Source organism: Rhodotorula paludigena (assembly GCF_050403205.1).
Source record: "Rhodotorula paludigena JCM10292 DNA, Rt_paludigena_JCM10292v1_ctg18, whole genome shotgun sequence".
NCBI classification, from domain to species: Eukaryota; Fungi; Basidiomycota; class Microbotryomycetes; order Sporidiobolales; family Sporidiobolaceae; genus Rhodotorula; species Rhodotorula paludigena.
In genome coordinates, this window is record NW_027481440.1 from 135,262 (window position 1) to 161,411 (window position 26,150).

Sequence of the window (26,150 nt, forward strand, 5' to 3'; positions counted from 1 at the left end):
CCCTCGCCCCGACCTCAGTAGACACACCTCGCGCGCGCTGACATGGCTGTCGGCGGCGTACAGAAGTGCCTGTGAGCAGTATCCGCTCTTGACCGAGCCCGCAGAGACCATCGCTGATCCTCTCGACCGCCTCCCCACCTCAGCTTGCCGAAAAGACTCGACGGCTGCTTCGCCTTCGTGCTCGTCAATGGCGAGCACGCCGACATCCACGACGCCTGGAAGTTCGACCACACGGTCGGAGGATGGATCATTGCACAGCCGGGAGCGAGCTTCGAGGTGGGATGGCGCGACGAGCGGAGGGGACACGACGTGCCGAACTTCGGCTACGAGCTCAGCCTGTTCGCGGACGGAGAGCTGTGAGTCTGATCTGTCGACTGGCCTACGTCGTCCGGTGACGAGCCGCATGCGCGACAGGATCAATCGTGAAGTGGTCGAACCGACCGACGCTCTCTTTCGGCGCGACAAGTCCGACCCGTGCCGTACCATCATCTTCCGCGGTCAGCTCGACCATAAGGTGCGTGCAGTGTGCAAATGCCGGAGCGACCTGTTGACGCGCAGCGTCGAGCAGGGCGATCTCGTTGCCCTTCGCTTCGCAAATGTCGACATCATCGAGCCGGTCCGTGAGAACGACATTTTGGTGGGGCCGGACCTGCGGGTCCGAGAGCCAGAACGCAGGTGTGAGGAGGGGAAGGTCGAGCTGCGCTACTGCCGCATTCAGGCGTCCGACTTCGCCGCGCCGGCTTGTTTCGCAGGTCTGCAGGAGCGCCAATACGAGAAAGGCAAGCAGCCTGCCGTGACGCTCAATCTCGTGTGCGTCATCGCTGTCTCTAGCGCGATCCATAAGCTCGGCTGACCGTGTCTCTTTGCAGGCCGGGCGAGCCAGTCAATTCTCAGCCGGAGCCGTGGCGCTCGTACGACCGATATGATGAGGAGGACACGCCGTATGCCCTTTGCGTCTTCAACTACGAGACGTACTCGATGCTTCAGGATCTCGGTATCATTCCCAGTGAGCCTGCTAGCCTTTCTCGGCCGCCCCTCCCGCTTCTGACTGGATCATCGTCCCTTGCGCAGGGACGCCATCGACACCTCGATCCCGCAGCTCGTCTATCGACCGAATGCAGTCTCCTGACGGCACCGCACAGCCTTCGCGAGCCGCCGAGCGCGAGCAGAAGATCCGCGACCTGCACGCCGAGCTGCAGCGGCTCGAAGCGGAGCACTTGTCGATGATGGGCGCCGAGAAGACGCTCGGCGCAGGTCCGGAGTGTGGCGAGGTGTCGGCGCCGGGCCCTGGTTCGGAGTGGAAGAACGACGACGAGGTCATGCTGGAGCGGAGTGCGCAGGGAGAGCGCAAACGCGATGAGCGCACGCCCACCATCACGCTTAGCGACTCGGAGGACGAGGACGAGGGTGGAGACAGCTCGCTCGCTTGAGGCGGATGACAAGGCTATGTCTGTACGTTGTCCTTTGCAGTTTTCGGCAGCATCGCTTCTAACGCTTCTAACGCTTGTCCACCCGCACAGGCTCGTTAGTCTCTCTGCTTGCTTCTTTCGCTTGGGTAGCCAACTTGCAATCGTCTCTTTAGCAGGAACTGTGAATCCGACGAGTGACGCAGCAAAGAAGCCGAGTGTAGCGCTTCGGATCACCGCACGATGAGACGAAAAGCAGCTACGACGGTTGCGAGATGCGAAGTGCGACAAACTGGACACGGAAGAGGCGAGAAAACGACAGAGAGCTACTGTGAGAGACGGAAAAGGGAAGATCTGCGAGAAGCGGAATGTCAGTTGAGGTCCGCCCGAAGAGAAGGCCAAAGGTAGCGCACGCGCGGGACGATGTCCGCTGCTCAGTCGGAATCGCTCAGGACGATTGTGTCCGGCTTCTGGGTCTTGCCTTTCCCCTTTTCCTTTGCGCGAGGCTCGGACTTGACCTTTGCAGCAAGCACGTCGCGCTCACGCTCAAGCTTGACGCGCTTCGGGTCGGGCTCGTCGCCGCCGTCGGCGCTTAGCTCAGGCTTGATTCTGCGCTGCGAAGGCGATGACGAGGCGGCCGTCGACGACTTGAGCTGGTCGATCTGGCGCTGCAGCGACGCAATGCGCTCCTGCCTGCGCAACGACTCGAGTTCGGCTTCGAGCGCGGCAAGCTGCGAGGGCCCATTGCTACCGTCGTCGACGTTGCCGTCAGTCGGGGCGCGCGGCGCGGGCGACGCCGGACCTTGCGGTGCCGGAGAGCTCGAGGTCGAGCTACGCAGGCGTGAGTGGCCGGTAACGGCGGGAGGCGGGGAGGCAGGCTTCGCGGCAGGCTCGGCGGAGGGCTGAGGAGAAGGAGAGGGTGCAGGTGCGGGAGAGGGAGAGCCTGTATGAATAGTGGTTGCATGAGGGAAATGAGGGCGGGGAAAAAGCTGGCGAGGCGTACGCGGAATGTGCTTTTCGAGCTGGAGGAGGGCTGATTCTCAGACGTCAACTTCAGCTCTATCCTCAGGGAGGCGAAGAGCGCAAACTCACCCCGACTTCGGTACCGAAACTCGACCGACGACAGCGGAGCCTTCTCGTTATCCAACCAATCAAAGGCCGTGCGGCTGCGCTGTTCAACGGTAACTGGTGCTCCGAAACTGAAGAAGTCATGTCAGTTTTTGAGGCTGCGTGAGAGCGTAATCTTGCATACCTGACTCGATGAGAAAGCTTGGCCTTCTTCGCGCGTTCGTGCACCGTCTGAGTCTTGGCAGGCGCGTGATGGTGTTCCGTCGTGTCTTTGCGGACATTCTGCACGCGCATGTACTTCATCGTGATTGAGCCCAGGCCTATGATGACGGTCTCGTCGTTGCAGGCCTCGTCGTCCTTGTCTGTAAGCTGCACGCGACCGAAAAGGAATGGACGGATCGTCGTCTGCGGGGCCGTCATTAGCGCTCGTCCACTCCAGCTGTGTGACAACTAGGGGCATACGTGTGTCTCTCTGCTGCCCCTGTACGTGCTGAGCCTCTTGCAGCTTGAGCGGTGCTTGAGGTACATGCCGTCGTCACGCCCGAAAACGGTTCCGTGAACCCTGTCCGTGGAGCATGAGCATACACACCCATGTTGCATCGGTCGAGACATACCACTGTCCATCGAGATAGAGATCCCTGACATGTGGGGCAGCGACGGACGTCCGCAGGTCCGCCGCAAGAACCTCAAACTGGGCGCCGTCTGTCGCCTCGATGTAGCCGACCGCCTTGCCGCTCTGCACCGAGCTGCCGTGGACCTCCAGCGGCTTACCGTCGACAGTGACCCAGGCGTGCACGTCCTCAATGCCCGGGAAGGAGCTGACGGCGTAGCAGCGAGCGTCAGCGCTGCGCAAATGGTAGGGAGGTTAGGACGCGCGTACAGTCTGTGCTTCTCGTCTGGCAGCTCAAAGTCGGGCATCGTGCGCTGGGAAGCGAGCGAGAGCGTCGAACTGATGAAGCGCGGCGAGACGCGTGCAGGACGCGCGACGAACGCTGGCGGACGAGAGCAGAGAGAGCCTTTGCGCGCGAGTCGAGCGTAATGCGCAGCTTCACAGGGCTTGCGAAGCAGAAGCGGCGCGCGAAAGTTCGGGAGGAAGCAGTGTGGTCGGATCCGCCGCGACGCGGACACCACTCGCACCTCGCGTTTGAGAGCAAAACAGCCGGTCTTACGAGGCTTGCAGCCAAGTGACCAGGATGAATCGCGTACTCTTCGCGAAAAAGGCGACGGGATGGCCATTGCACCGCGCTCAAGCCGGTGAGTTCGGCACCAAGAGCGTCTCGTCTGCTCGAATCTCGCGCACCTTAGGCAGGAACGCAATGTTCGGCGTCACAAACAGCTAGTGAGCTCACATTGTGTCTATCGATTGCGCCCCTACTTCCCGCGGTGCCGCTTGAACGTCTCCTTGACCCCCTTCCCCTCGAGCAAGTCGAGCCTACACCGCTCGTCTACGTCCCTTCCTTTCTGCGCCAGCTGCAAAACCTGCTCAATCAAGCTGGGCCGCACGACGACCACGCCGTCGAGGTCGGCGAGAACGACGTCGTACGGGTGCACCTCTGTCGGCGGGAATGCCAGATCGGCGTCTTGAGTGAATGAGCCCGCTGGTGCGGGTGAGATGGACAGCGGGACTTGAATGCGGGAGGGGCGCGTAAAGGGCGACTGGCCAAGTACAGAGTGGCCGCGTGCAAAGACCTGCAAGCGAGAGCGTGAGAGACGCACAGGAAGAAATCCATTCATCGAGACGAACGGGAAATTCGAGAGCTCGTAGCTCCTGCAGATCTCGGCAGCGGCCAGATGTCACGACACCGAGCACGCCCTTGACGTGCAAGGCTGCCGCAAGTAGACCGCCGAGGGATGCGCTCTTCGTGTCTGCGTTGCGGGCGGTTGTAAGCAAGTCACTGCGGTGTCGCTCAGGACGTGAGGACCGACGAGCGGGGGTCGAGATGAATACGACGCTGTCCGGCAGGGCAGCATCGATCTGCGTGATCCAGGGGGCACCTGTCAGCAGCTAAGTGCGCAAGCCAGAGGAGAGAAACGCACGAAGTGCTCCTCTAGCTTCGGCGCGGAGGTATCGCGGCCATCGACCATCTGGAAGCGCAGTATTGGATCAAGCTGGTGACCACGGATTCCGAGTACAGCAAACGCCGGCGCACCTCGACGGTGAAGGCTTCGCCAACAAGCGGTTTGCCGTCCTCTCCACTATAACGCTCGAGATCGGGCACATACCCGCCGGTGGGGTGTTTCAGTTTCACGAGAGCATCTGCAACCTGACGCGACAGGCAAGGCCAGGCAGAAATGAGATGAGCGAGTGAAGCGAGCTGAGGACCCAAGGGAGGCGGACCTCGCAGGTGGAGAAGCCAGCGAGACGCGAGATCTGCTCTTTCGTAACCCGAACAGTAGCCATGGCAGCGCAAAGCCCTCAAAGGAGGGATCGGCCCAGAGTGACAGAATGAGAGCCGGCGGAAGCGTTCGGGACGAGGTGGGGAGATGCCCAGCGTGACAGCCGCAGCGTCTTTTGAGGCCGTTGAACCTCGAGGAGTCTTGTTAGCCCCTATTAATCTCCACTGTCGACTCACCTGGCCTCGATCGGTGGAGGGTTTTTTTTTTTGTATCGGAAGTGCATTGCGTCTGGCTCGGCTCAACAACCGCTAATGGCTACGCACATTCGTGCCCTAATGGCGTAGACAAGAGACAGGGGCGGCTCACTCCCAAAGGGAGGTATGCCTGAATCCTGCGTGCCAGAATATACAGCAGCTAGATCACGGGGGCACGAGGAGCATGACAGAGGAATGGAGAATAGAACAAGGAAAGAAGAGATCACGAGAGAAGAGAGTAGCCGTCCCAGGGGAGAACCTCAAATCGAGGGCCGTGCGAGGGAGCCTTCAAGAGAGGCGATCAGCTACGGCAAGGAGCGCCCGATCCGCCAATTCAGCGCTGCTTGGAGATGAGGATGTTGGGTTGAGCGGGCGGATGCGTGCCCAGCGCGCGTCGACCAGCGATTGGAGCGCGACGGCGACGACGGCGCGGAAGGCCGGGTGCGCCTCGCGCGGTGCAAGGGCGTGCAGGGTGGGCAGGCCGAGCAGGATCTCATCACTTGCCATGGTGGTTGCCGTGAAGGCTGGAGAGACGGCGGTGGCGAGCAAGGTTGTGAGCGCGATCCAGAAGTTGCGCGAGTACTGGCAGTCGAAGATGGCGTGCGCGAGAGTGTCCGAGGCGCCGCAGAAGAGGCACGCGTCGCCGGCCGCGAGCTGCTGCTTATGAAGGCGGCGGCGGGTACGAAGGGCGCCATGGAGAATGAGCCAGTGGGTGTGCGCCTCGAGTGCCGTCGCCGGCGGGAGCGCGACCCATTGCCATGCTTTTTCGACCGCGGTTGAAGGAAGTGACGGCGGGAGGAGCGAGGCCAGGCGGGTGCTGATGGGCGCCGTGGAGCGGAGCGCGACGAGAGCGCGGCGGGCGGCCGCAGCGGAGAAGGATGGCGGGAGGCCCAGGAAGGAGAGGGAGCCCCGGGGAGGCTGCGAGGGAAGAGGGAGGGACACAACAGCAGCAGAAGAAGGGAGAAGAGCAAACAAAGCAGGATGTAGCAAAGTATGAGCGAGCCAGACGTGACGAGCAGCCCGAAGGCCGGAGACGGAATGAGGAGAAGGGAGCGGGAGGGGAAGCGAGTAGAGACCCGCGGGGCGGCTTGCGCCCGGGTGGTACTGCCAGTACAAGTGCGCTAGCGCCTTGACTGGGCGGAGGATGGGCGCAGGGCAGAAGAGAGAGGGTGGCAGCGCAAGGAGCGCCGCCGACGAGAGGCGGGAGAGGAGCGGGAGAGGCGGATGGGCGGACGCTGCGGCGGCAACCGCGGTCCATAGCGAACCCGCGGATCTGCTCGCGCCCGGCGCGCGCGTGCCTGGGCGGAGCAGCGCGAGCGGCGAGGTGACGAGGACAGCGGGACTGGCGGCGCTCGAGGGGAAGGCGCGGCGGAATGAGGAAGTTGCGAGGTCGCGCCACAGCACGTCGTCGCCGCCGATGTACTCGTCCAGGAACCTTAGCGAGTTGGCGGTGTCGAAGTCGGCGGGCGAGAGCAGGCCGAGTCCGCCCCGCCGAGGTGCCAGGAAGAGGGTCGCCTTCGCGACGGCGTGGCCGCCGGACCCGCCCCAGACGTAGTTCAGGAGCGCAGATGTGAGCTTATCGATGAACCACGAGGGGGCAGGCCAGAAGGACAGGAGGTGCAGCGAAAGCGCGAGGATGTGCGCGTTCGAGTACAGCGCTCGAGTGCGCGGTGAAGAGAAGGCCTTCTGCGCAAGGCCGATCCGACGCCGGATGCGGGCCAGCAGGGCGTGGTAGAATGCGTCCGGCGGGGTCGAGGAGATGGGGAACCCCGCCCAGGTCGCGAACCCTTCTGTGCGCCAGGCAACGAGCGGCGCGAACGGATCTGCAGCGCACGCCGGCCCAAGCCGGACGCCCTCCGTCTTGGAGGTGTTGAGCCGGCCATTTGTCGCCAGCGACCAGTCGTCGGCAAGCGAGTTGAGGCGCGGAAGCGCAGTCTGGAGTTCCTCGACGACGACCAATGCATCGTCGGCAAAGGCGACCGACGTGACGACGTCAGCGCGTACGCTAGAGAGAGGCGCATAGAGCTGCAGCGCAACCTGGCGCAGGACGAGCGCGTCGAGGAACGGTTGGAACGAAATGAGCCAGGTTGCGCATGAGAGAGGGTCGCCCTGCGGCAGGCCAGTTCGCAGCTGAATACCCGGTGAAAGAAAGCCGTTGATGTTGTAGCGTGCACGCAGGTGGGACTCATCGTAGAGCACGCGAAGGAGCGCGCAGAACCGAGGCGGAGCGCCAAACGCTTCGTACGCCTCGAAGACCCAGGCGTGGTCGACCCGGTTGTACGCCTTCTCCATGTCGAGCGAGAGGAGAGCAGCACGCGGAAAATCCTCCGGGCGGGCGCCGATTTCTTCCAGCAGCAACTGAAGGTGTCGCGCCGCCTCGGCGCTGCGTCGCCCCGGGACGAAACCGACCTGCGATGGCGGAATGGCCAGAGGGAGTAGGACATTGATGCGCTTGACCAAAATGCGCGCGAGCAGGCGATAGTCGGCCGAGCGAAGCGAGATAGGGCGGTACGAAGTGAGCGCGGCTTTGTCGACGCCTGGTTTGCGCTTGAGCAAAAGGCGCACATGCGCAACGCTTTGCGAGGGCGCTAGCGACCCGGACAGCCAAACGTCGTTGTAGAGGGCAGCCAGCGCCGGCGCCAGGACGTTGCTCTGGGACTTGTAGAACTCGTAGGGCAGCCCGTCCGGTCCAGGGCTTGACGACGACGGTGCTGAGGAGATGGCGAGGCGAACCTCGTCGGCAGTGATGGGCAGGTCGAGGTGTGCTGCGGCACTACTTGCCCAGCGGCGGCCTAGGCGCGGGTCGGACGAAGGTGAAGACGCTCGTATATGCTGGAGCAACGCTGCTCGAGCCCTGGACACATCGACAGCCGGCTGCGCCTTCAGCGAGAATATCTCCTGGAAGTGCTCATCGGCGGCGGCAAGCGCCCGGGCAATGTCGACCGTGTGCGAGCCGTCGGTCAGACGAACGGAGCGGAAGGTGGTCGCCTCTAGACGACTGCGATGGCGCTGCTCCAGCGCCGCCAGCTCAGCCGGCACGCCACCCATGATCGGGATGTGCGCGCGAAGCGAGGCGGTCTGCCGTTGCTCGAACGTCAGATTGCGCAGCGTATTGGTGGCGTGCTGCCAGCGCGGGAAGTCGTTTGGCGAGACAGCGCCTGCTGCTTCAAGCTGTTGAAGCTCGAGTTCAGCAAGGTACTGCTGCTGACGACGACGACGAGAGCGATCCCGTGCGCGAGACGCAAGAAAGCAAGCAATGCCCTTCTTGAGGTGTTCCCACCGATCCTTGGGTGAGAGACACTCAGGCTGGGACTGAAGACCGGAGGAGATGAAGGCCGTGAGCTCAAGGTTGAGTAGGGTATTATTCAACAGCAGCGGGTTGAACCGCGGGGTGCACTCCGAGGTGCGCGGTAGCTCATGGGCGACGTGTGTCACCTCGGAGAGCTCGAAGACGGCCTCGACAGGCCGATGGTCGCTGAAAGGGGCATCATAGCGAATGTGAGCGGCCTTGAGAAGCGGAGAGAGGCGGGTGTTAGCAAGAATATGGTCAATGCGCGAGGAGGAGATGATGCGGCCGAGGTGCTTGTGGGGCCGAGTGTAGAGCGCCTTGCGCGGGTAGCGCAGCCGCACCACGTCATCGTAGTGTTGAGGAAGTCTCGAGAGGAAAAGAGCCCAATGATGGCCATTGGAGACGGCTTGATGCGGACGATCAAGCGCTGGGTCGGGGCAATCGTTGAGATCACCGGCAACCAGGCTGTAATTAAGGGTATCGGCAGGAAAAGTTAGTGTAGAGAAGTACGCCTGTCGGCGCTTGGAACCCGGGGGAGCATAGAGATTAGTGAGCTGAAGCGAGGGCGAGTCAGCAAAGGACAGGACCGCCGTCAAGCGGCGCCCATCCTCGGCGCTCGAGACCTCCGGCTCGTGCAAAAGCATCTGCATGAGAGGTGGGGAGAGCAAGATGAGATTAAATGTGGAAGCAAAAACCGTGAACGGAAGCGAAGCAAAGACTTGGTCGACAAGGTGAAGCGGCAGGTCGTGTTCCTGCAGGAGTAGTGCGGCTGGGGTGGAGGTGTAGAGTGAGAGATAACGGAATATGGAGCGCTGAGCTCTCTGTGAAGAGAGACTGCGCACGTTCCACGTGAGTACGGTTAGGGGCATTTAGGCGGAGGGAGCCGGAGCAGAAGTGGAAGGGGAGGGAGAGGGAGAGACTACCTCCACAGATTCACTCTGTGAGGTAGCAGAAGGTTCTTCATCATTATCCTCAAGCATTGGTCCGGCAGACGACGCCGACGACGCCGTAGCGGGCTCGGGACTCATGGAGGTCTGGGAGGAAGCAGCAGTTTCATTCGCATGCGCCGAACCAGCAGTGGTCGCGGTCGCAGAGGCAGCGTGAGCAGCAGCGGCAGGGAGAGGAACAGACTGCTTGCCCGGGAGGGCCTGCGCCGGCGGAGCAGGCTCGGACATCGGAGCGTTGGCCATGTCGATGACGGGCGCAAAGTTGATCTGGTCGCCCTTGGGGCGCTTGTCCTTGTGCGTGACAGAGCCCTGGACGGAGGCTGCAGCAGCGCGCTTGGCCTTGGCAGCTGCGCGGTGCTGCGCCTTGGTGCTGCCGGAGAGCGCAGCGGCGATCTCAACGTCCGAGGTGTCCTCCTCGGTGTCCTCGACCTCAAGGGCGGCAAAGGAATTACGTGCACCAAGAGGTTCGGCATTCGAGCCGGTGCGGGCGATGCCGCGACGGCCGGCGACTTGCCAGCCTTGGTCGCGCGAGGCGCTGAACACGAAAGGCGCGGGAGGGGCTGCCTTGGCGCCTACTGCAGCACGCCCAGTAGGGTCGGAGCATGCAGAGGCAATGTGCCCGGCGCGGTTGCAGGACGAGCAGGGGAACTTGGGGCACACCGTTTTATCGTGGCCCGGGGTCTGGCAGCGCGGGCAGAAGACGAGCTCGTAGTTGTGGCGGAGCGCGACCTCGGCACCAGCGATGCGGACCTTGTGCGGGATAAGGGCTTCAGCGCGGGACTTGAAAGTGCCCGCGGCGTCGCGGACCAGCGACGGGAAGCGGACGTAGGCGCGGAAGGCGCCGGTAAAGACAGGCACCGGGTGGCCAAACTTGGCCGTCGTGCTGTCGTAGAGCTTATAGACGCTGTGGAGCGCGGCGCCTTCGGCCTTGTCAAAGGCGGAGGCGAGCGCCTTGACGACGATGGCGTCCTGCAGGTAGAGGTGCGGGACGACAAGGCGGACCTCGACGACGTTGCACAGGTCGCCGACGGGCGCGTAGTCCAGCTGGATGGGGCGGCCCTGGTACAAGAACGGAACCTTGACGGCCTCGGCGAGCGCGGCGGCGTCGCGGAAGCCAACGTCCATCTCGTAGGCGCCGCGGGTGGCGGCGAAGCGGACGAAGCGGACTCCGGCCACGCCCGACATGAGCGGCGCGTAGGGAGCTTCGCTATTGCCGGCAAGCTCAGCAATGTACGGGAGGAGGCAATTGCCGGAATAGTGCTGCATGAGCGCGGCCTTGGCGTGCGAGACGAGCGTGTTGCGCTCGCTGCCAGCCTGCGTCGAGCGCATGGGGATTGCAGCACGGATGGTGTTGGGAGGGATCTCGTTGATCGTCGACTGCATTGCGCGGCCGGCGGAGCTGAGGAGAGCGAGCGGGACTTGCTCGGCCCCCACGGCGAGGTGGACGAGACGGGCGCGGGAACCGGCGCCGGCGCCATCCTCGAACTTGGCGTCCTCGAGGTAGGCCTGAATGCTCTTGAGCATAACGTCCTTCTCCTGGGCGGTGGCCTTGTCCCAGGCGTTGTAGACGTGACCCGTCGAGGGGGCGGGCTGGGCGTTCTTCCCTCCCGCAGGAGGGGTGGGGTGGGCTTGAGCCGGCTGGTGAGGGCCCAATGGGCCCACCTGGCCGGTATGCGTAGCTTCGGTTTCCTTTGGAAGCGACATGAGACGACTTGACCGCCAAGCTCGCTTCATCTCCGGCGGTCGCTCGTCTCGCTCGTCGTCGTCATGGCGTTGCCCGCTCTAGACGAGGATGCGCCGCTCGTGACTCCGCAGAAGACTGGCTTCGACGTCGTGCAGGCGTACGCGGCCCTGCTCGAGCGGGACGACGTGCGTCGACTTGCTCGTCCTCGCCGCAACTTTACGCGACAATGCTGACAGCCATATGCGCGTGTACAGCCGATGCCCGCGCCCGTAGCGGCAGTAGAGGCGCTGGCAGAGCTCGTCTCGCGGTCCGACTCGTCGACCATCCAGGAGCTGCTCGCCCTCCTCCGCCAGGCCTCTGCGCAGCTCGCCGCCGCGTCCTTCAACCCGATTTCGGCTCAGTCTGGCACGGCGCTCTTCATGCGCTACCTCACGCTCCAGCGGCCACCGCCCGAGATGTCTTTCGCCGAGTTCAAGTCGGAGCTCGTCCAGCGCGCGAGGGAGTTTGTCCGCAACAGCAGCAAGTGCCGCGACGCCATCGCCGTCAACATGAGCAGTTTCATCCAGGACGGGAACGTGCGCTGGCGCTGTCCCGCTGTCCCTGCTGACACGAGCTGATCGACCTGCCGCCTGCAGACCCTGCTTGTCCACAGTTACTCTGTGCGTGTCTCTCGCTGTCGGCCACTGCAATCGAGCTGACAATGTCTGTACAAAGCGTGTGGTGGTCCAGGCGCTCCTGTATGCGGCGCAGACGCAGAAGAAGCGTTTCCAGGTGTACGTGACGGAGAGCCGTCCGGTGTGTCCCAGTCTTCCCGGACTGCACAGCTTCGTCAAGGCCGCTGACCAGCGTGATTCTCCAGTTCGGCCTTGGCCTGAAGACGCATGCGGTGTTGACGGAGGCGGGTATCCCTTGCGTGGTTGTGCTGGATTCTGCCGTCGCCTACATCATGGCAAAGTCAGTTCGATTACCTCTCCTCTGCCTCGCGTCTCGCTCATACTCTGTCGGTGCAGATGTGACTTGGCGCTTGTGGGAGCAGAAGCGGTGTGCGAGTCAGGCGGATTGGTCAACTTCGTGCGTTCGACTCGAACTCGTATCTCTCACTCGCCACGAGACTAATTCTGCTCGCGTGCGCTGCAGATCGGCGGCTATCAAATGGCTATCGCTGCCAAGGCGCTGGGCAAGCCGTTCTACGGTATGTCTCTGTTAGCTTCTATACGACGACGTCGAGGGTTCCGCTGACGGACACCTTCTCACGACTAGCTCTCGCCGAATCGTTCAAGTTTACCCGCCTTTTGTGAGACTTGGCTCAATAGCCACTCTCTCTACTGGCCACCGTCGTTCGATGTCGCTGACGACCGGTCCTCGCAGCCCGCTCTCTCAGTACGACCTGCCGTCATCCCTTCCTTCCGCCCCTCTCGCCTTCCCTTCCGCAGACGCGCTTGCCTCTGAGCAGTCGAAGGGCGTACCTGCAACGCCTGTGCGGCCCATGATCCATAGCACTATGCCGGACGCGCTCGAGATGAGCGACGCGGCGACGCGGCATAACCCGATTCTCGATTACACGACGCCAGACCAGGTGCGCTCCCGAATTTGCTCGCGAACATGAACCGAAATGAAGACTGAACCCGCCTTCTGGGCTAGATTACTTTGATTGTTAGCGATGTCGGCGTCTTGACCCCATCCGTACGTGCTGGACTCCGATCTCTCGCTTGTCTCCGAGCGGGCATGTGGCCGGTCTGCTCATCTTGCTCAAACAGGGCGTATCGGATGCGCTCTTCTCCCTGTATGGCGGGTGATCAGCCGCAAAGGCACGCAATGCAATTGTCGCGGTCGCCAGAGCAGCGCCTCGACCTTTCCTTCGCAGAGTCTCGACCGCTTGGCCCGCGCGATCGAGAAAAGGTCATGCAGCCCGACCGCAGTGCGCTCGCTGTCATGCGCGATGGCCGCGAGAACGGCCAGCGCAGAGTAAGGTGAGACACCGTGTTGTCTTGCCGAATGCGGATGCCGGCCGGCAGCTCCGGCGGAGGCGGCCTCTCTTGGAGCGCGCCGCGCCTTCCCCATTCGCGATCGCCTTCAGCATCCGCGCCGGCGACCGACCGTGCGTGCCATCTTCTCTCTTGCGGCATGGCCAGGCACTCGGTCTGGCCGCCTGCTTCGCTCAAAGACTTCGGGCAAAGGTTGCACTTTGCCCAGGAGGGTTCCAAATCATCACTGTGCGGGACCTGGCGCTGCTCTCGGAGAACTCTATGTTTCCTCTTCCGAGGCTGGGAGCGCTTGTGCACAGGTTCGCGGGCCAACTCATCTCGACCCTCTGGGCTAGACAGGCTTCGTCCACGCCCGTCGTTGCCGTGCTCCTCTCTCTTGTCCTTCAACCATCGCTTTGTCTGCGCTGTTGCCTTGCTCGCCTTCGTGCCCACTCGACACCGCCTCCGTCGTCGAGATGGACTACTCTTCGCGTTCCCACACCTCGACCAGGCGGCACCCCGCATCGCTGCTGCCCAAGTTCATGCACGACCAGCGCCTCCTCGAGCTGATCCGCTCGCCGGTCACGCCCGACATGATCAGTGCGTCGCTTCGCCTGTACCCGCGGCACGCCGTCCACACGAGCTGACCTCTGGTCCTTGCCACAGCCTACATCGCTGAGCGTGCGGTCGACGTCATCCAGTGCGGCTCGAGCCAGCGCGACAACGACCCGCCTTCGCCGCCCGCGACGCCGGTCAAGGCCAAGTTCTCGGACATCCACCGTCAGCCTCACCCGGACGTTCCCTCGCTCGAGGCTTTCATCACCATCCTCGTGCACAAGTCGAACGTTCAGGTCCCGACCCTCCTCTGCACTCTCGTCTACCTCGACCGCCTCCGTTCGCGCCTGCCCAAGGTCGCCCATGGCATGGAGTCGACCCGGCATCGCGTCTTCCTCGCCACGCTCATCACCGCCGCCAAGTACCTGAATGGTCAGTCCCGCTTCCCACTATCGGCTCGACTCTTCGAACCTTGGGCGATCGCAGGCGAGCAGGTGTGCTGACCTCTTGCTCGCTCGTCGCAGACTCGTCGCCGAAGAACAAGCACTGGACTCGCTACGCCGCCATCTTCCCGCAAGCCGAGGTCAACCTCATGGAGCGCCAGCTCCTTTTCCTCCTCGACTTCGACCTCCGCATGGACGAGACGGAGCTTCTCGCCCACTTCGAGCCCTTCCTCCCGCGCGAGCCTGTCGCATCGACGTCGTCGCTGCGCGTGCAGGCACACATCCACGCTCCCGCCGCCTCTGCCGTCCCGCTCTCGCCCCGCGCCGTTGTCGACTCGCTTTCCTCCACTCCGCGTCGCGGCTCGCGCGCCTCGATCCAGCACCAGCTGCAGACTCCCGTTCGCCGTCGCCCGTCACGCGGCCAGCTACCACACGAGGAGGTGTCGCCCGCCGAGTCGCAGTCGTCGGCGTCGTCGGCATCGCCCATCACGCCGATGGACGAGCTTCCCGCCTACCCAGGCATCACCGTCGTCGACGCCTCGTCGTCGCCGACGAGACGGCCGTCGTACATTTACGACCCGTCGCCGCTGCGGACACAGCGCTCGGCGTCGTTCCTCCGCGCAGCGTACGAGTCGGGCAAGGCGGCCTTCTCGCTCGGCGCACCACGGAAACAGGTGCCCGGCGGGCAGCAGCCACACGCCATCGACGTCGACATCTCGGTTCTCTAGACGCTCTTCCGGGTCTCTGTCGGTGTCGTCTTTGTCTTTATTCCTTCCGGTCATCCTTCGAAGTTGTTGTCATTCGCAGTACCCACCCATTGTATCCCTCGCGTCATTCTGTCCTGCGCGCTGCGCACCTAGCATCGGTACCCCCACTCAGCATGTAGCTGCGCAATCTACCTTGGCACGTCTGCATCGCAGGCGGCTGCAACGTCTCCACGCCTCCCTGCAGCCTCGCTTCCGCGCACCTTCTCAAAGCGGTGTTCTCTCGTCGTCGTGGGTTTAGTGTTGGAAGCAGCGCCCTGTCGAGTCTTCGCTGCTGTGTAAGACACCCGAACCCTCGCTCCAAACTCACGGGCCGTTCCGCTCCTGCTTCGAGCGGAAGGCTCTCCGAGAGCCTCGACCTCTGCGCCTTTCTCGACCAAATTCCATCTGGTCCCCGCGAACCCACCGTTCCAGATTGGCAGTGCACGCCATGGCTCCCTTGCCAAAGCAGCACAAGAATAAGCGCGGCTCGCAGGACCAGCTGCCGTACCGCCGCGGCGTCACCTTGGGCAAGGCGATGAGGCGGGGCAAGCTTGCGTCTGCGTCTACGGAGGGACGCGAGCCGAAGCTTGCTGGCCGGAGCATGACAGTCGGAGCTCAGGGGAACAAGGGTGCAGTGAACAAGGCGCCGCGCGTGGCCGAGGCGGACAAGGACGACGAGCTCAACGACGGCGACGAGGAGATGGACGGCGAGGAGGAGTGGACGGGCGTTGCGAGCTCGCCGGCACCTGAGGAGGCACCGGCAGCACCGCAGACGGCGGTCAAGGGCAAGGGCAAGGCCCGCAAGAAGGCCGGCGGACCGGGAAAGCAGCCCAAGACGTTCGTCGAGGAGAAGGTGCGCTTCTTTCCCCTCCTTACGTGCTCATTAGGCCGTTCGCTAATCTCGCGATGCTACAGAGCGACTTGCTCTCTCTTGCGGCGGCTATCACGGGTCAAGCCGAGGAGAAGGCGAAGGCGAAACTGGAGCGGGCAGTGCGTACACCCGCGTTGTGCCTCTCCGCCAGCCTCTGACTGATCATCCGGACCAACGATGCAGAAGAACAAGCCTGCGCGACCAGTCATCACCGGCAAGAAGGAGCCGAGCGACGCTAAACAGAAGCAACTCGTGCGGTTTCTGCGTTCGATCCCGTCGTTTCCAGCGCGGCTGACGATTCTTCGTGCAGGCCGCCGCCCGGGCCGTCGTGTCGGCACGCGCAAAAGCCAAGAAAGACAAGCACAAGGCAGCTGCAGCACCGCCGCCTGCAGCACCGACAGCCGGCGCCAAGAAGCGCGTGTCGTTCGCCTGAATTAGACTGCCCACCTACGCCGCATCCAAACCTTGTGCTTGTTGTAACATTTACGTTGAACTTCTATGGACCCGTTGCGCGATAAAGTCAGGTCGCTCTAGAGACCTTGGGTTACGCCTTCTACCGCTTCTCCGCCCTTCGCGCTGTGCTCCTCCGCCTTGACCCGCCGGAACCCGACCTCCGGCTTGTCCTTCAGCACGACCATCTCCCCGCCAATCTGTGCACGCTCCTCCTTCCGCTGCGGCGGGACAGTCTCGCGCGCCTTGCGCTTATCCGGGTTTTGCTCGTGCAGCGCTCGCAGGAACTCGACGACGGGCTTGGCGACCCATCTCCGCGGACGGAAGAAGCCCGAGAACCACCCGAGGTGCCCGCCGTGCCGAGTCGCCGCAAACGCGAGGTTCGGGTTGTGCGTTGCGGCTGAGAAGGGGATGCCGTTGGCGTCGACAATCGGATCGTCGAGGGCCGAGATGGAGAGGAGGGGGACGGCGGCGCGGTCGATAACGTTGTTGGCAGATGCAGAGCGGTAGTAGTCGATAGCGGTGCCCTGCGAAACGAGCGGGTCAACCGAAGCGAGGAGCGCGGAAGACGGGCGAGCAACGCACGAAGCCTGCCAGAGGCGCAGTGACCAGCGAGTCGAACTCGAATAGCGTCGTGTAGGGGTTGTCAAAAATGCCGTTCCAGTCTAGCTTGGGATGATTTTTGAAGGTGCTTGCATGGCGAGCGACGAGATTCCTGCAGAAGACAAGGTTAGTCGGTCAATTGGGGAGGATGCTGCCGCGGTGAGACGCACTTGAGGTTCTTCCCCATTGCCCGTGAATAGATAAGCCGGATCCATGAAGATGAGAGAGCGACATGGCCGCGGACGAAGTCGAAAGGTGCGCCGAGAACGACCGCACCATTCAGCGGTGTGTCCTCTGCGTCTTCGCCGACAAGCTTGGCCATCTGATTTGCGCCGAGAGAGAAGCCGATGCCGTACAAAGGCGCGTCAGGCGCAAAGTGCGAGAGGAAGGCGAGGCCGCAGCGCAAGTCGTCCGTCACCGCTCCGCTGCACTCAGTCGTCAGGTCAGTGCTGAACTCCGTACGAGATTTCCAGTGAGTGTCCGCACTTGTAAAGCTTGCCTGACGTGACCGGCGTGTTGGCGCAGCCGCGCGAGTTGACGACCGCAGCTCGCCAGCCCAGTCCGCCCTCCTCCTTCGGTCGCGTCACGATTGCGAGCACGTTCCGGACGTAGCTCTCATGTGAGCCGCCCGTCAAGCCACTGTGTATAAGAGCGTGAGACTCGCGTGGCGAGGGACGAACTGAGGAAAGACGCACTGCGCGACGACGAGGATGGGCCGGTCGTCCATCTCTTCTCCCGGCGCAAGCGGCGGAGCGATGTCGACGGCGATGGTCCCGCCGTCGGGCACCTGCAGCAGCTCACGCGTGTAGACGATCGGGTCGTAGCGGAACTTGAAAATGGTGCACGCGATCGTCGCGACATGACCGCTGCGTTGCGCGAGGACGAGGAGCGGGTTCAGTCTCGTCGAGAGCAAGATGCGGTGAGCGGTCCAGGGCGCACCTGCTGAGCCACGTCGTTGGCGTGTACCACGCTTCTCGCCCGACCAGACTTGGGCAGCGAGCGAGGACATCTTCGACCTGGATGCGCCGGTCTCCTTCTGCGACGAGCTTGGCGTGGAGCGGGTGGTGCACAACGCGGACAGGAGCCGAGAGACCGAGTGCGTAGAGGAGCCTTCGCATGAGCCAGTGCGCCAGCCACAGCATCGTGGAGCGGCGGGAAGAACAGCGAAAAGCGCTGTCTGCACCGCCTCCGGCGAGGCCGAGGACAGCGACGGGCGGAGGTCGGGCAGGAGGCCGGCCCGAAAGAAAGGAGGAACGCAACAGGAGCAACAATGCAGTCTGTACGCAGAAGGAGGATAGAGACAGACGCTACGGATATGTATGGACAACTCTAGTTGGGACAGTCTACGCAAAGGTGCGGGAGGACGAGGCGGACGAGTCGAGTGTCGCCTGACCAGGCGAACGCGACAGCTCGGGCAGAGTACTCGAGAGAACCGAGGAGCGTTGCGAGTCGACGGCCTTGACTGTGAGGGCCCGATCTGTCAGAGACGGCTAGACGAGCCTGCGAAGCGGGAGACAGACCGAACTCCCACTCCGTCTCCTGTCCCGCACTCTTCTCTGCGTCCTCAGCGCCCCTCTCTAGGTCGATGCCAGCAGAGCTCCTTGGCGCGCGCTCAGGCGTAGGTGCCGACGCGCGCCTGGCCCGGCGGCCTATGAGGCGCAGAAGGATGCGCATGACGGGGCCGGTGCGCGAAGGAACGTCGCCACCGTTGAGCTTGTAGCCGACGCTGCGATGTGATGATGTCAGCTATACACTCAGCGCAGCATTGAAAACCAAGAGGCATACTAGTTCGCGAGCGGGAAGATGTCGTCGCAGAACTTGATCTGGAGGAGGAGGAGGAGCGCAATGATGAGGCTCGACCAGCCGAGCCATGCGCGCCCCCAGGCGATATCATCGATCTCGTACCACACTGGGCGAAGAAAGGGTCAGCGGGCGCACCCGGAGAGAACGGAAGCCAGCGGAGCGACGCACTCCGTCCGAGCCAGTACAGCGAGAAGGCCGCCGGCGCAACCTTCTGGACCCAGGTGATGTATTTCGTGAAAACGAGAAGCTTGTGCGCGATAGCTAGAAGGCGGCGTTGCAGCTTGGGACGGTGGTCTTGCACCTTGAGGTACGTCAGCGCATGGTACGAGACCATGGCGGCGTAGGTCGACTGCTCGGTCGTGGCTTGCAGGATGAGCCACTGCGCCATGCGAAAGAACTTGGGGCCTGTGCAGCGTGCAAGAGTCAGTGTGCAGCTATCGGGCGAAACTGCAGCGGAACTCGGACGCACTCTTGGTCTCGAACACGGCCATCTGACCGACGAAGAGGAGCGCAAACGTGAAGAAGTGGTGTGCGTAGATCTCAGGTCGCACGTCACCGAAGAGGAGATCGGCCGCGTAGCTGAAGATGATGAGCTTGAGGGCGATTGAGAAGTAGACGAAGTCGTCGAACGTGACGGGCTGGCCAGGCAGGGCGAACAGGCGGTAAGCCATGAGTTGGAAGACGAGCGCCGCGGTGGAGACGACCAAGTTCATGAGGTGGCCCAGGCTGCGGTCACATCAGCGTTAGTGCGGTAATACAACCACCTGCACACTCCCACAAGAGAAAGATGCAAACGTACAGCGCTCGTGCGGGCTTCTGCAATCTCGCTCTGGCGAAGTCGCGGTCCACTTCACCGCCGTATTGGTCTTCCAGGGCGGTGCGCGTCCGACGGATAGCGGATGGCGAAAGCAAGAGCGCAAGGGCGGCCTTGAAGAGAATGGCGAGGATGAAGAGGAAGAGCGCGCTCCATACGTCGCAGCTGTAGAGCGAGAAGACGTCGTACTTCGTGACGGCAATCTTGATGAGCGCCAGGAGTGTCTCGTGCGACGAAGCGGCGGCATCGGCAGGCGGCAGCTTCGATGCGATCGAGGCGAGGGCGGCGGTGTTCTCGGCGAGCCAGGTCGTGTTGCTGAGCAACTGCTCACGCTGTGCGGTACCGAGACTAGGCAGAACGGGCTCGAGGTCGGAAGAGAAGGCGGAGAGCAGGGACGAGAGGAGCGTCGTGTTGACGCTCGTCAAGGCGGCGGGCAGCGATTCAAGGGACGCTCCGAGCGATGCAGCGACAGCAGGGAGGGTGTCGATGGTCGCCATGTTGCACTGCAGAGAGCATAGAAGAGAGGCAGAGAGCCAGCCAGCAGCAAGTTCAGACCCTCGAATGGTCGCACCCCGTTGCTCGTGAAAGCCGGCCGCGAGGAATTCCGAACGACGGTGCGTGCGGCAGAACACTGCGAGAATTGCTTAACTCCAGGGCGCAGAAGCCGGGGCACGAAAGGGATCTGCCGGAAGAGGACCTTGAGCGTGATCGAGAGACGCGAAAGACATCCCGGAAACCCGCCGGATGCGGGTCGGCAGCACAATCGTGCGTGCTCCGCTGACGATGGAGCTCAGACTGTCGCACTTTGAGCGATCGAAGATGTCTCACGCGCCTTCGCGTGCGGTGAAGCGAGAACAGGATTGGCGGGGAGAACGGTGAGAGAGCTTGCAACGTCCCCTTGGTGAACGCCCGCTCGGCTTGATCGCGTCGCACGTGCGTATGTCCGTCACAACGAGCAGCTCCACCGCACGAACGCTGGCATGTCGGTATCTTCGCTCGGTACGGTGTTGTCCTGCGGTGGACACCAACAAGGGACCCGTGCGGGTCCGGAACATGGTTCATGAATCCAAACAGCTAGGAACGCGTAGGCCCAGAATGGCTCCTGCTGATGCTGCGCCACGGGATGAACGGGACGACGAGGTTGAAGGACGACGACAAGATGACAGAACGTTGCAAGCGGCGAGCAGCGTTGAAAGGCGACTCTGGCCGCGACTGCGCCAGTATCAGCTCTGCTCGTGCTGGCAGAGCAAGGCCTCTGTGCGACTCGGCCGAGTTGGGCGATGCGAGAGGAGGCGAAAGCGAGAGGAGGCGAAAGCGAGAGCATCCATCAACGGATTGACCGACGACTGTGCCTTTGCTCTCATCAGAAGAGCGGCTTACTGGCATGCTATAGCCACGAAACACCCAGCTACGCGTACTGGACCCCGCTAGCCCGCACGATGCCGCTTTCATCTCTCCCTCCGCCGTCGAGTTGGCGGTACACGGCCGAAGGAGGCGCCAACCTCGTCCTGTCCTTCGCCGGTTCGTCCACCTCGCCGTATGCCGGGCACGCACTGCGCCTGCGCAAGCGCAAAGTCGCCGAGGCTCGGGGGGATGCGGCCGAGGCGGTGCACGGGGAAGTCGAGACGAGTTTCGGGCGGGACATCGTGGCGCCGCTGCTGGGCCAGGAGCACCTCGTTGAGATGCGCGAGATTGCGCTGGAGCGCACGTGGCTCGAGGAGCTGGCGACATGTATGCGCGCCGTCCGTCCTCCTGAGCGACAGGCGGTGGACGAAGTCGACCTCGATGCTCGCGTAGGAGTTCTGGTGGAGGACCTGATTGCTGGCGATGGAGTGCTGGCGATCGAGATCAAGGTGTGATCCAGCTGCTCCCGCTTCCAGCTGCTCTCGCTGAACCTGCTCGCCCGAACAGCCCAAGTGGGGCTTCCTGCCGAACCCAGCTTACCTGTCCGCGACAACGGCTCCGACCAAGACGTCTCACTGCCGCACTTGTATGCACCGGTTCTACAAGCGCGCGAGCGGAGCTGCCGAGCAGGAGGACGGTTTCTGCCCGCTCGGCCTTTACAGCGGCGACGAAGGACGCGTCAGGCGTGCGGTCGGGACGCTCTTCTCAAGCTGGGAGAGCAGCGGTGGGACCATTAATAATCTGCGCTTCTTTTACGAGCGCAAGCGGGTCTCGCCGGACGAGGTGCGCTACTTCGAGGATTGGGTTGCGCATGCGCGCCCTCCTGACACAATTCCTCGTACCTCGCTTGCAGCTTCAATCCGCCGTCCACCCGCTCAAGCACGCGCTTGCAGCTTGCGATAGCTCTTTCGACGGGACTCGCGCCCTTCTCACCGACCTCCTTGTCTCCGCTCTCTTCGCCTCACCTGTCCTCCGCACTCTCGCGACACTTCAAGCGACACTCGACGCCTTCGACATCGAGGGCCTCGTCTCGCTCATCCAGGCGTGCGATACTGCGATGCGCAGTTCGCCAGCAAACGACCTCGAGCGCAACCTCGCTTCTTTCGCCGGCGCGCAACCTTCCCTCTCCGACTGGCGCGCCTTCCTCGCGCGTCACCTCCCGCTCCTCTCCCGCACGGCGCAGTGCACCTCCCTCGCCGAGCGCCACGCCCTGCGGGACGGTATGGCCGCGTCGCTGCGGCGCGCGAGCGAAGAGGCCGGCTCTGCGCGCGACGCCGTGCTCGCGTACCTCCTCTCGGCGACGCTCAAGGACTGCTCGCTCATCGTGCGGATCCCGCTCGGTGCTAGAGAGCCGGGGCCGGAGCAGGGCGACGCGGGAGAGGGAGTGCAGGTGCAGATCAAGGCGATTGATCTCGACCCGAAACCGATCCGGAGGCTGGGCAAGTACTGGAGGATGGACGGGAATATTGTCGAGTGCTGGAGGGAGAGGCTCGAGCGTATGACGGATGCAGAGAGGACGGAGGTGCGGCGATGCGTTGAGTAATCAAGGAAGTGCCGTTGTTGTCGTTGTAACCCTTCCCCGTCGTGCGCGCTCTCTCGCTGCAGACACAATATGCGAGAGACGGTACTGCAAGTTGCGACTTTGCCTGATCCACCCCTTCTACGCTCTGCGCCCTGTCTATGCCGCTGCGCTTGTCGCCGGAAGTCGAGGCGCCGACAGCTCCGCCAGCGTTGCTGCCAGGTCGCCCTTGTGTGCTCGCAGCGTCTTGGACGCCAACGCTGAGGGAACGTCGAGCTGGTCGATCTGTGCGTGCGCAGAAGGTGAGCAGACGGTATGGGAGCGCGCAACGCTTCGCCTTCGGAAGCGAGTCGAGCTCGCGCCGTACGTGGGCGCAGAAAGCAACGAAGACGCACCACGACCGCCAAGTCCTCCTTGTTCGTCTTGTAGCGCCCAGTCGACTGTCCCTCCTGCTGCTTCTCTTCGCCATCCTCCTCCTCACCGGTACCCCTCGCCTTGCCCGTGTCGGCGACAAGCCCGACCTTGTCGCGCAGGAGGCTGTCCTCGGGCGGCTCCATGCCGAGAATGACGACGCGCACGGCCTCCTCGTACGACGCGAGGTCGTACCCTATCCGCTGGATCGAGCCGCCCGGTGCGAGACGCGAGGCGCCCGAGTCGGCCCAGTACTCTGCGAAAGCGGCGGTCGCGTGAGTCGCCGGAACAGTCCATGGAGGCACCTGGCGGCACAGCGCGCATGCCCTGAGCCGCCTGAGCCGGCTGAAGAGCGAGCGACTCACGCGTCAAGTTGGGCCGGATCCCACGCCCGCTCCTCGTGACGCTCTGCATGCCTCCTCCGAGCCCTGAAGCTTGCTGTGCCTGCTGTTGCGCGGCAGCTTCTTGCGCGGCGGCGGCAGCAGCAGCGGCTGTGCGAATTGGTGCGAGATGAGAGAGGCGGAGTCGGGGAGACGGAGAGACGCGTAAGAAAGGATGGCGTAAGTGGGCAGTAGCGTCAGTTATCTCCTCGGCTGCGACACTCTACATCTACTGCAGGAGCGCCCGCGCCTCGAGCGTCCGGCGCACTACCGTCCCTCGAGCTGATGAAAGGCGTGCAGCGACAGCGCGAGGACAGGACGCACCCTTGCGCTTCTGAGCTGCAGCAGTCGCGGCGGCCTTTGCCTTTGCTTTGAGCATCGTGAGAGCGGAGTGAAGCGAGCGGAACGAGAGGAGTCGGGGGACGCGAAGGTCCAAAGGACGAACACGCAATGAACTGCTTCCTTTACGCTTCTCGATTCTCGACACAGTCAGGGGTATAACACAATGTGCAACCAACGAGAAAGGGGGGAGGCAAACTAGCGAAAAGCGGAAGAGGGTGGATGGTTCCTCGTCCAGCGAGAGAAAGGCGCGCGCGATGATCCGCGGCGGCGCGACAATGTGAACGAAGTATGGGGGTATACGCACAGCAGGGGCGAAGAGAAAAAGACCACAACGAAACGGCGCGCGCGGCTTCTAAGCGGCCTCCTAGATGAGCGACTCGTCCTCGTTCTTCTTCTTCTGCGCCGCCGCGCCTTCCTCCTTGCGCTCGAGCACCTCGCCGAGCGCGACAAACAGGTCGGCGTCGCGACTCGCGATGAGGCTGCTCGCGCGCTTGGTCTGCTGCGGCTTGAGCTGCGGCGCGGGCGACTCGGCGCGGAGCGAGCTCTGCGCTCCGGCAGCAGCGGTGGGGACGGGCGCAGGGAGCGCCTGGACGGCGGGCGGGAACGACGCCGAGAGGGGCGAGTCGTTGCGGTCGAGCGAGAGGGGCGCGAGCTGCGGCGGCGACGCAGACACGACCGGCTGCGACTGCGCGAGCGCCGCCGGCGCCGCGGGCTCGGGCTCCGTCTCCGAGATGGGCTCGAGGCCCGTCGGCGTAGGCGGCGGGAGAGGGATGTTGGCCGGGTTGACGGCGCCGCCGGCTTGGAGCGCCTGCGGGAGTGTCAGCGCGGGCGGCGCGCCGGCAGCAGTGGGGGCAGCAGGGGCGGGGTTCGCCGAGACGATGTCGCCGAGGCAGTCGAACGGGAAGACGCCCTTGGGCGGCGGGTGGCCTGCACTGAGGTTGAGGCCGAGTGCCCACCCGTCGTCGTACTTGATCAGGACCTGGACGTGGTCGCCGGGCTGCAAGGAGTGGCCTGTCAGCAGGATTCTTTGGGCGAGTGAAAAGAGAACAGACGCACCTGGAAGACAAGCTCATCCTCGAGGTTCGGGACAAACGTCCCCTTGACCACGCGGACCTCGCCCTGGCCCTCGCTCTCGCCAAACGGACTCGCCGCCAGCTGCGCGACCGGGGTCGCCGCTGCAGCAGCGGCGGCGGCGGCAGCAGCAGCGGCAGCCTCCTGCTGCGCGCGGCGCTGGTTCTCCATCTCCTGCTGCATCTCGCGCTGCTCGATCGACTGGTAGTGCGGGTCGGCGAACGGCGACGCCGCACCGGCGCCGGCACCGAGAAGGTTGGCCGACGAGTTGGGCCAGCCGTTCTGCGCTGCCGAGGGCGGGTACGGCGCGGACGACGCGATCGACGGGGCGGACCACGAGCTGTGCGACGCGGGCTGGTCGTACGAAGCCTGCGACATCGCGCCGTACTGCTGCGGCTGGTGCTGGTGCTGGTTGACGGCCGCGACCGCAGGGACGGCCGCAAAGCCCTTCTCGCCGCTGTGGAAGTCGTCGGACCACGCGGGCCCGTTCGGGCTCGCCGACGAGTTGGCAAAGAGCTCCGAGTCGCCCGTCTCGTGGTGCTTCTTGTACGCGCCCGCCGCGCCGTCGAATCCGCTCGGCGACGAACCGCCGATGAGACCGGTGCCCGAGGCGCGCGAGTTGCGCCGCTTGCGCCAGAAGAAGAAGCCGCCGACGACGAGCGCGACGGCGACGAGCGCGATGATGATGCCTGCGATGGCGCCGCCCGAGATGCCGTTCGACGTCGAGTCCTGCTTCGATGCCGCGGCGCTCGCAGACGCAGACGAGGCGGGCGTCGAACCGGAACGAGACGACGAAGACGCAGGCGAAGAGGACGAGGCGCCGCGAGCGGTGGTCGAACTCGAGCGCGCGGCGGCGGCCGAGGCGCGCGCGCGGCTCAAGCTTTCGCGAGCGGCGCTTTGCGCGGCGCGTACGCTCGAGAGAGACGAGCGGGAAGCTGTAGCGCGCGCATGCAAAACAAAAGGTCAACATTCCGCGACGCGACGCAAGGGTGTGCTCTAGATTTAGAGCGGGCAAACACCACGGGTCTGTCGCACTCGAGGACAACAGGGATCCAAGACGCACAGATGGCAAGGGCCTGGCGCGACTCGGGTGGCAGAACTGCGGCTGCAGGGAAAGAGCGCAACCGCGAGGGTCAGTTTGGCAAAGTCGCGTCCTGGCTGCAATGGGCCCGCGACCGAGCGAGGGTCCTACGCACCGTCGGTAGCTGCTTCGACTGCTGCGGTTGTTGCGGCGGCCCTGGCGGCAGCGGTCGTGGTTGCAGCGGCCGCGGGTGTCGCGGCCGCAGTGGTGGGCAACCCACCGCCGACGACGGCAGCCTGCGGTGCGCGCTTGCGGTGGCGTGCGAGGCGCTGCACGTCCTGTACGTACTCGTCGAGCATGCTGGCTGCGCGTCGGACTCGGAAGAGGTGGCGCAGAGGGGGGTTGTGCTCAGGCAGACGCAACCCGTCGAGCAGTTGAGGGGGCAAGCGCTGAGATGGGCGCTGAGGGTGGGTGCTACCGGGTGAGAGTGGGTCGAGCAGACTCGACGGGGCACAGCAGTGTTTCGACAGGAGGACAAGGGGCAGGCGAGAGACGAGAGCGATTTGCCCGTCAACAGCGAGACGCGTCGAGCGGGCGCTGCAGCGACGCGCTAGCAGCCAACGCGAGACACGCCCGGCACAAGCACCCGTGCAGCCTGCAGACCAGACTCGAGAGCACCAGAAAGCACTGCAACGCGTGCACGGACCCTCGCGCTACCGACTCGGCAAGACGGACAGGAGAGCGCACACTTCCCGGACGCAAGCGCAT

General features: G+C 63.7%; 12 protein-coding genes across 12 annotated transcripts; 5 read left to right on the top strand and 7 right to left on the bottom strand.

Annotated features, from left to right (window-relative positions):
• Positions 1–42: 42 nt before the first annotated feature.
• JCM10292_001231 (uncharacterized protein) lies at positions 43–1,430 on the top strand (the record flags this gene model as incomplete). The annotated part of the gene is made up of 6 exons (XM_076648738.1): positions 43–71; positions 144–356; positions 415–514; positions 569–810; positions 870–1,006; positions 1,072–1,430. The coding sequence occupies 6 exons, from the start codon at positions 43–45 to the stop codon at positions 1,428–1,430; spliced, it is 1,080 nt and encodes a 359-aa protein (XP_076505684.1).
• Positions 1,431–1,840: 410 nt separating this feature from the next.
• Positions 1,841–3,392, bottom strand: JCM10292_001232 (uncharacterized protein; the record flags this gene model as incomplete). Its single annotated transcript, XM_076648739.1, has 6 exons — positions 1,841–2,349; positions 2,410–2,439; positions 2,499–2,605; positions 2,659–2,879; positions 3,064–3,292; positions 3,355–3,392. 6 exons carry the CDS (start codon positions 3,390–3,392, stop codon positions 1,841–1,843), a joined length of 1,134 nt encoding a protein of 377 aa, XP_076505685.1.
• A 453-nt stretch (positions 3,393–3,845) lies between these two features.
• Positions 3,846–4,875, bottom strand: JCM10292_001233 (bifunctional 4-hydroxy-4-methyl-2-oxoglutarate aldolase/oxaloacetate decarboxylase; the record flags this gene model as incomplete). The annotated part of the gene is made up of 6 exons (XM_076648740.1): positions 3,846–4,163; positions 4,219–4,340; positions 4,401–4,449; positions 4,512–4,559; positions 4,625–4,738; positions 4,813–4,875. The coding sequence occupies 6 exons, from the start codon at positions 4,873–4,875 to the stop codon at positions 3,846–3,848; spliced, it is 714 nt and encodes a 237-aa protein (XP_076505686.1).
• A 478-nt stretch (positions 4,876–5,353) lies between these two features.
• On the bottom strand, positions 5,354–11,035 carry JCM10292_001234 (uncharacterized protein; the record flags this gene model as incomplete). Its single annotated transcript, XM_076648741.1, has 2 exons — positions 5,354–8,819; positions 9,486–11,035. The coding sequence occupies 2 exons, from the start codon at positions 11,033–11,035 to the stop codon at positions 5,354–5,356; spliced, it is 5,016 nt and encodes a 1,671-aa protein (XP_076505687.1).
• Positions 11,036–11,068: 33 nt separating this feature from the next.
• On the top strand, positions 11,069–12,781 carry GCN3 (translation initiation factor eIF2B subunit alpha; the record flags this gene model as incomplete). The annotated part of the gene is made up of 11 exons (XM_076648742.1): positions 11,069–11,170; positions 11,240–11,560; positions 11,621–11,644; positions 11,700–11,780; positions 11,845–11,939; positions 11,996–12,056; positions 12,123–12,177; positions 12,246–12,279; positions 12,354–12,561; positions 12,627–12,668; positions 12,743–12,781. The coding sequence occupies 11 exons, from the start codon at positions 11,069–11,071 to the stop codon at positions 12,779–12,781; spliced, it is 1,062 nt and encodes a 353-aa protein (XP_076505688.1).
• A 644-nt stretch (positions 12,782–13,425) lies between these two features.
• Positions 13,426–14,675, top strand: JCM10292_001236 (cyclin family protein; the record flags this gene model as incomplete). Its single annotated transcript, XM_076648743.1, has 3 exons — positions 13,426–13,549; positions 13,616–13,936; positions 14,029–14,675. 3 exons carry the CDS (start codon positions 13,426–13,428, stop codon positions 14,673–14,675), a joined length of 1,092 nt encoding a protein of 363 aa, XP_076505689.1.
• A 466-nt stretch (positions 14,676–15,141) lies between these two features.
• Positions 15,142–15,997, top strand: JCM10292_001237 (uncharacterized protein; the record flags this gene model as incomplete). Its single annotated transcript, XM_076648744.1, has 4 exons — positions 15,142–15,546; positions 15,609–15,683; positions 15,748–15,816; positions 15,875–15,997. The coding sequence occupies 4 exons, from the start codon at positions 15,142–15,144 to the stop codon at positions 15,995–15,997; spliced, it is 672 nt and encodes a 223-aa protein (XP_076505690.1).
• Positions 15,998–16,094: 97 nt separating this feature from the next.
• On the bottom strand, positions 16,095–17,759 carry JCM10292_001238 (uncharacterized protein; the record flags this gene model as incomplete). The annotated part of the gene is made up of 6 exons (XM_076648745.1): positions 16,095–16,541; positions 16,600–16,729; positions 16,788–17,042; positions 17,104–17,256; positions 17,313–17,483; positions 17,557–17,759. The coding sequence occupies 6 exons, from the start codon at positions 17,757–17,759 to the stop codon at positions 16,095–16,097; spliced, it is 1,359 nt and encodes a 452-aa protein (XP_076505691.1).
• Positions 17,760–17,960: 201 nt separating this feature from the next.
• On the bottom strand, positions 17,961–19,731 carry JCM10292_001239 (uncharacterized protein; the record flags this gene model as incomplete). Its single annotated transcript, XM_076648746.1, has 6 exons — positions 17,961–18,079; positions 18,138–18,343; positions 18,403–18,526; positions 18,589–18,825; positions 18,890–19,146; positions 19,220–19,731. The coding sequence occupies 6 exons, from the start codon at positions 19,729–19,731 to the stop codon at positions 17,961–17,963; spliced, it is 1,455 nt and encodes a 484-aa protein (XP_076505692.1).
• A 942-nt stretch (positions 19,732–20,673) lies between these two features.
• On the top strand, positions 20,674–22,181 carry JCM10292_001240 (inositol-pentakisphosphate 2-kinase; the record flags this gene model as incomplete). Its single annotated transcript, XM_076648747.1, has 3 exons — positions 20,674–21,087; positions 21,146–21,421; positions 21,492–22,181. The coding sequence occupies 3 exons, from the start codon at positions 20,674–20,676 to the stop codon at positions 22,179–22,181; spliced, it is 1,380 nt and encodes a 459-aa protein (XP_076505693.1).
• Positions 22,182–22,316: 135 nt separating this feature from the next.
• On the bottom strand, positions 22,317–23,327 carry JCM10292_001241 (huntingtin-interacting protein K; the record flags this gene model as incomplete). Its single annotated transcript, XM_076648748.1, has 4 exons — positions 22,317–22,442; positions 22,553–22,824; positions 22,934–23,059; positions 23,273–23,327. The coding sequence occupies 4 exons, from the start codon at positions 23,325–23,327 to the stop codon at positions 22,317–22,319; spliced, it is 579 nt and encodes a 192-aa protein (XP_076505694.1).
• Positions 23,328–23,654: 327 nt separating this feature from the next.
• On the bottom strand, positions 23,655–25,741 carry JCM10292_001242 (uncharacterized protein; the record flags this gene model as incomplete). The annotated part of the gene is made up of 4 exons (XM_076648749.1): positions 23,655–24,287; positions 24,347–25,296; positions 25,425–25,466; positions 25,558–25,741. The coding sequence occupies 4 exons, from the start codon at positions 25,739–25,741 to the stop codon at positions 23,655–23,657; spliced, it is 1,809 nt and encodes a 602-aa protein (XP_076505695.1).
• Between the last annotated feature and the right edge of the window lie 409 nt (positions 25,742–26,150).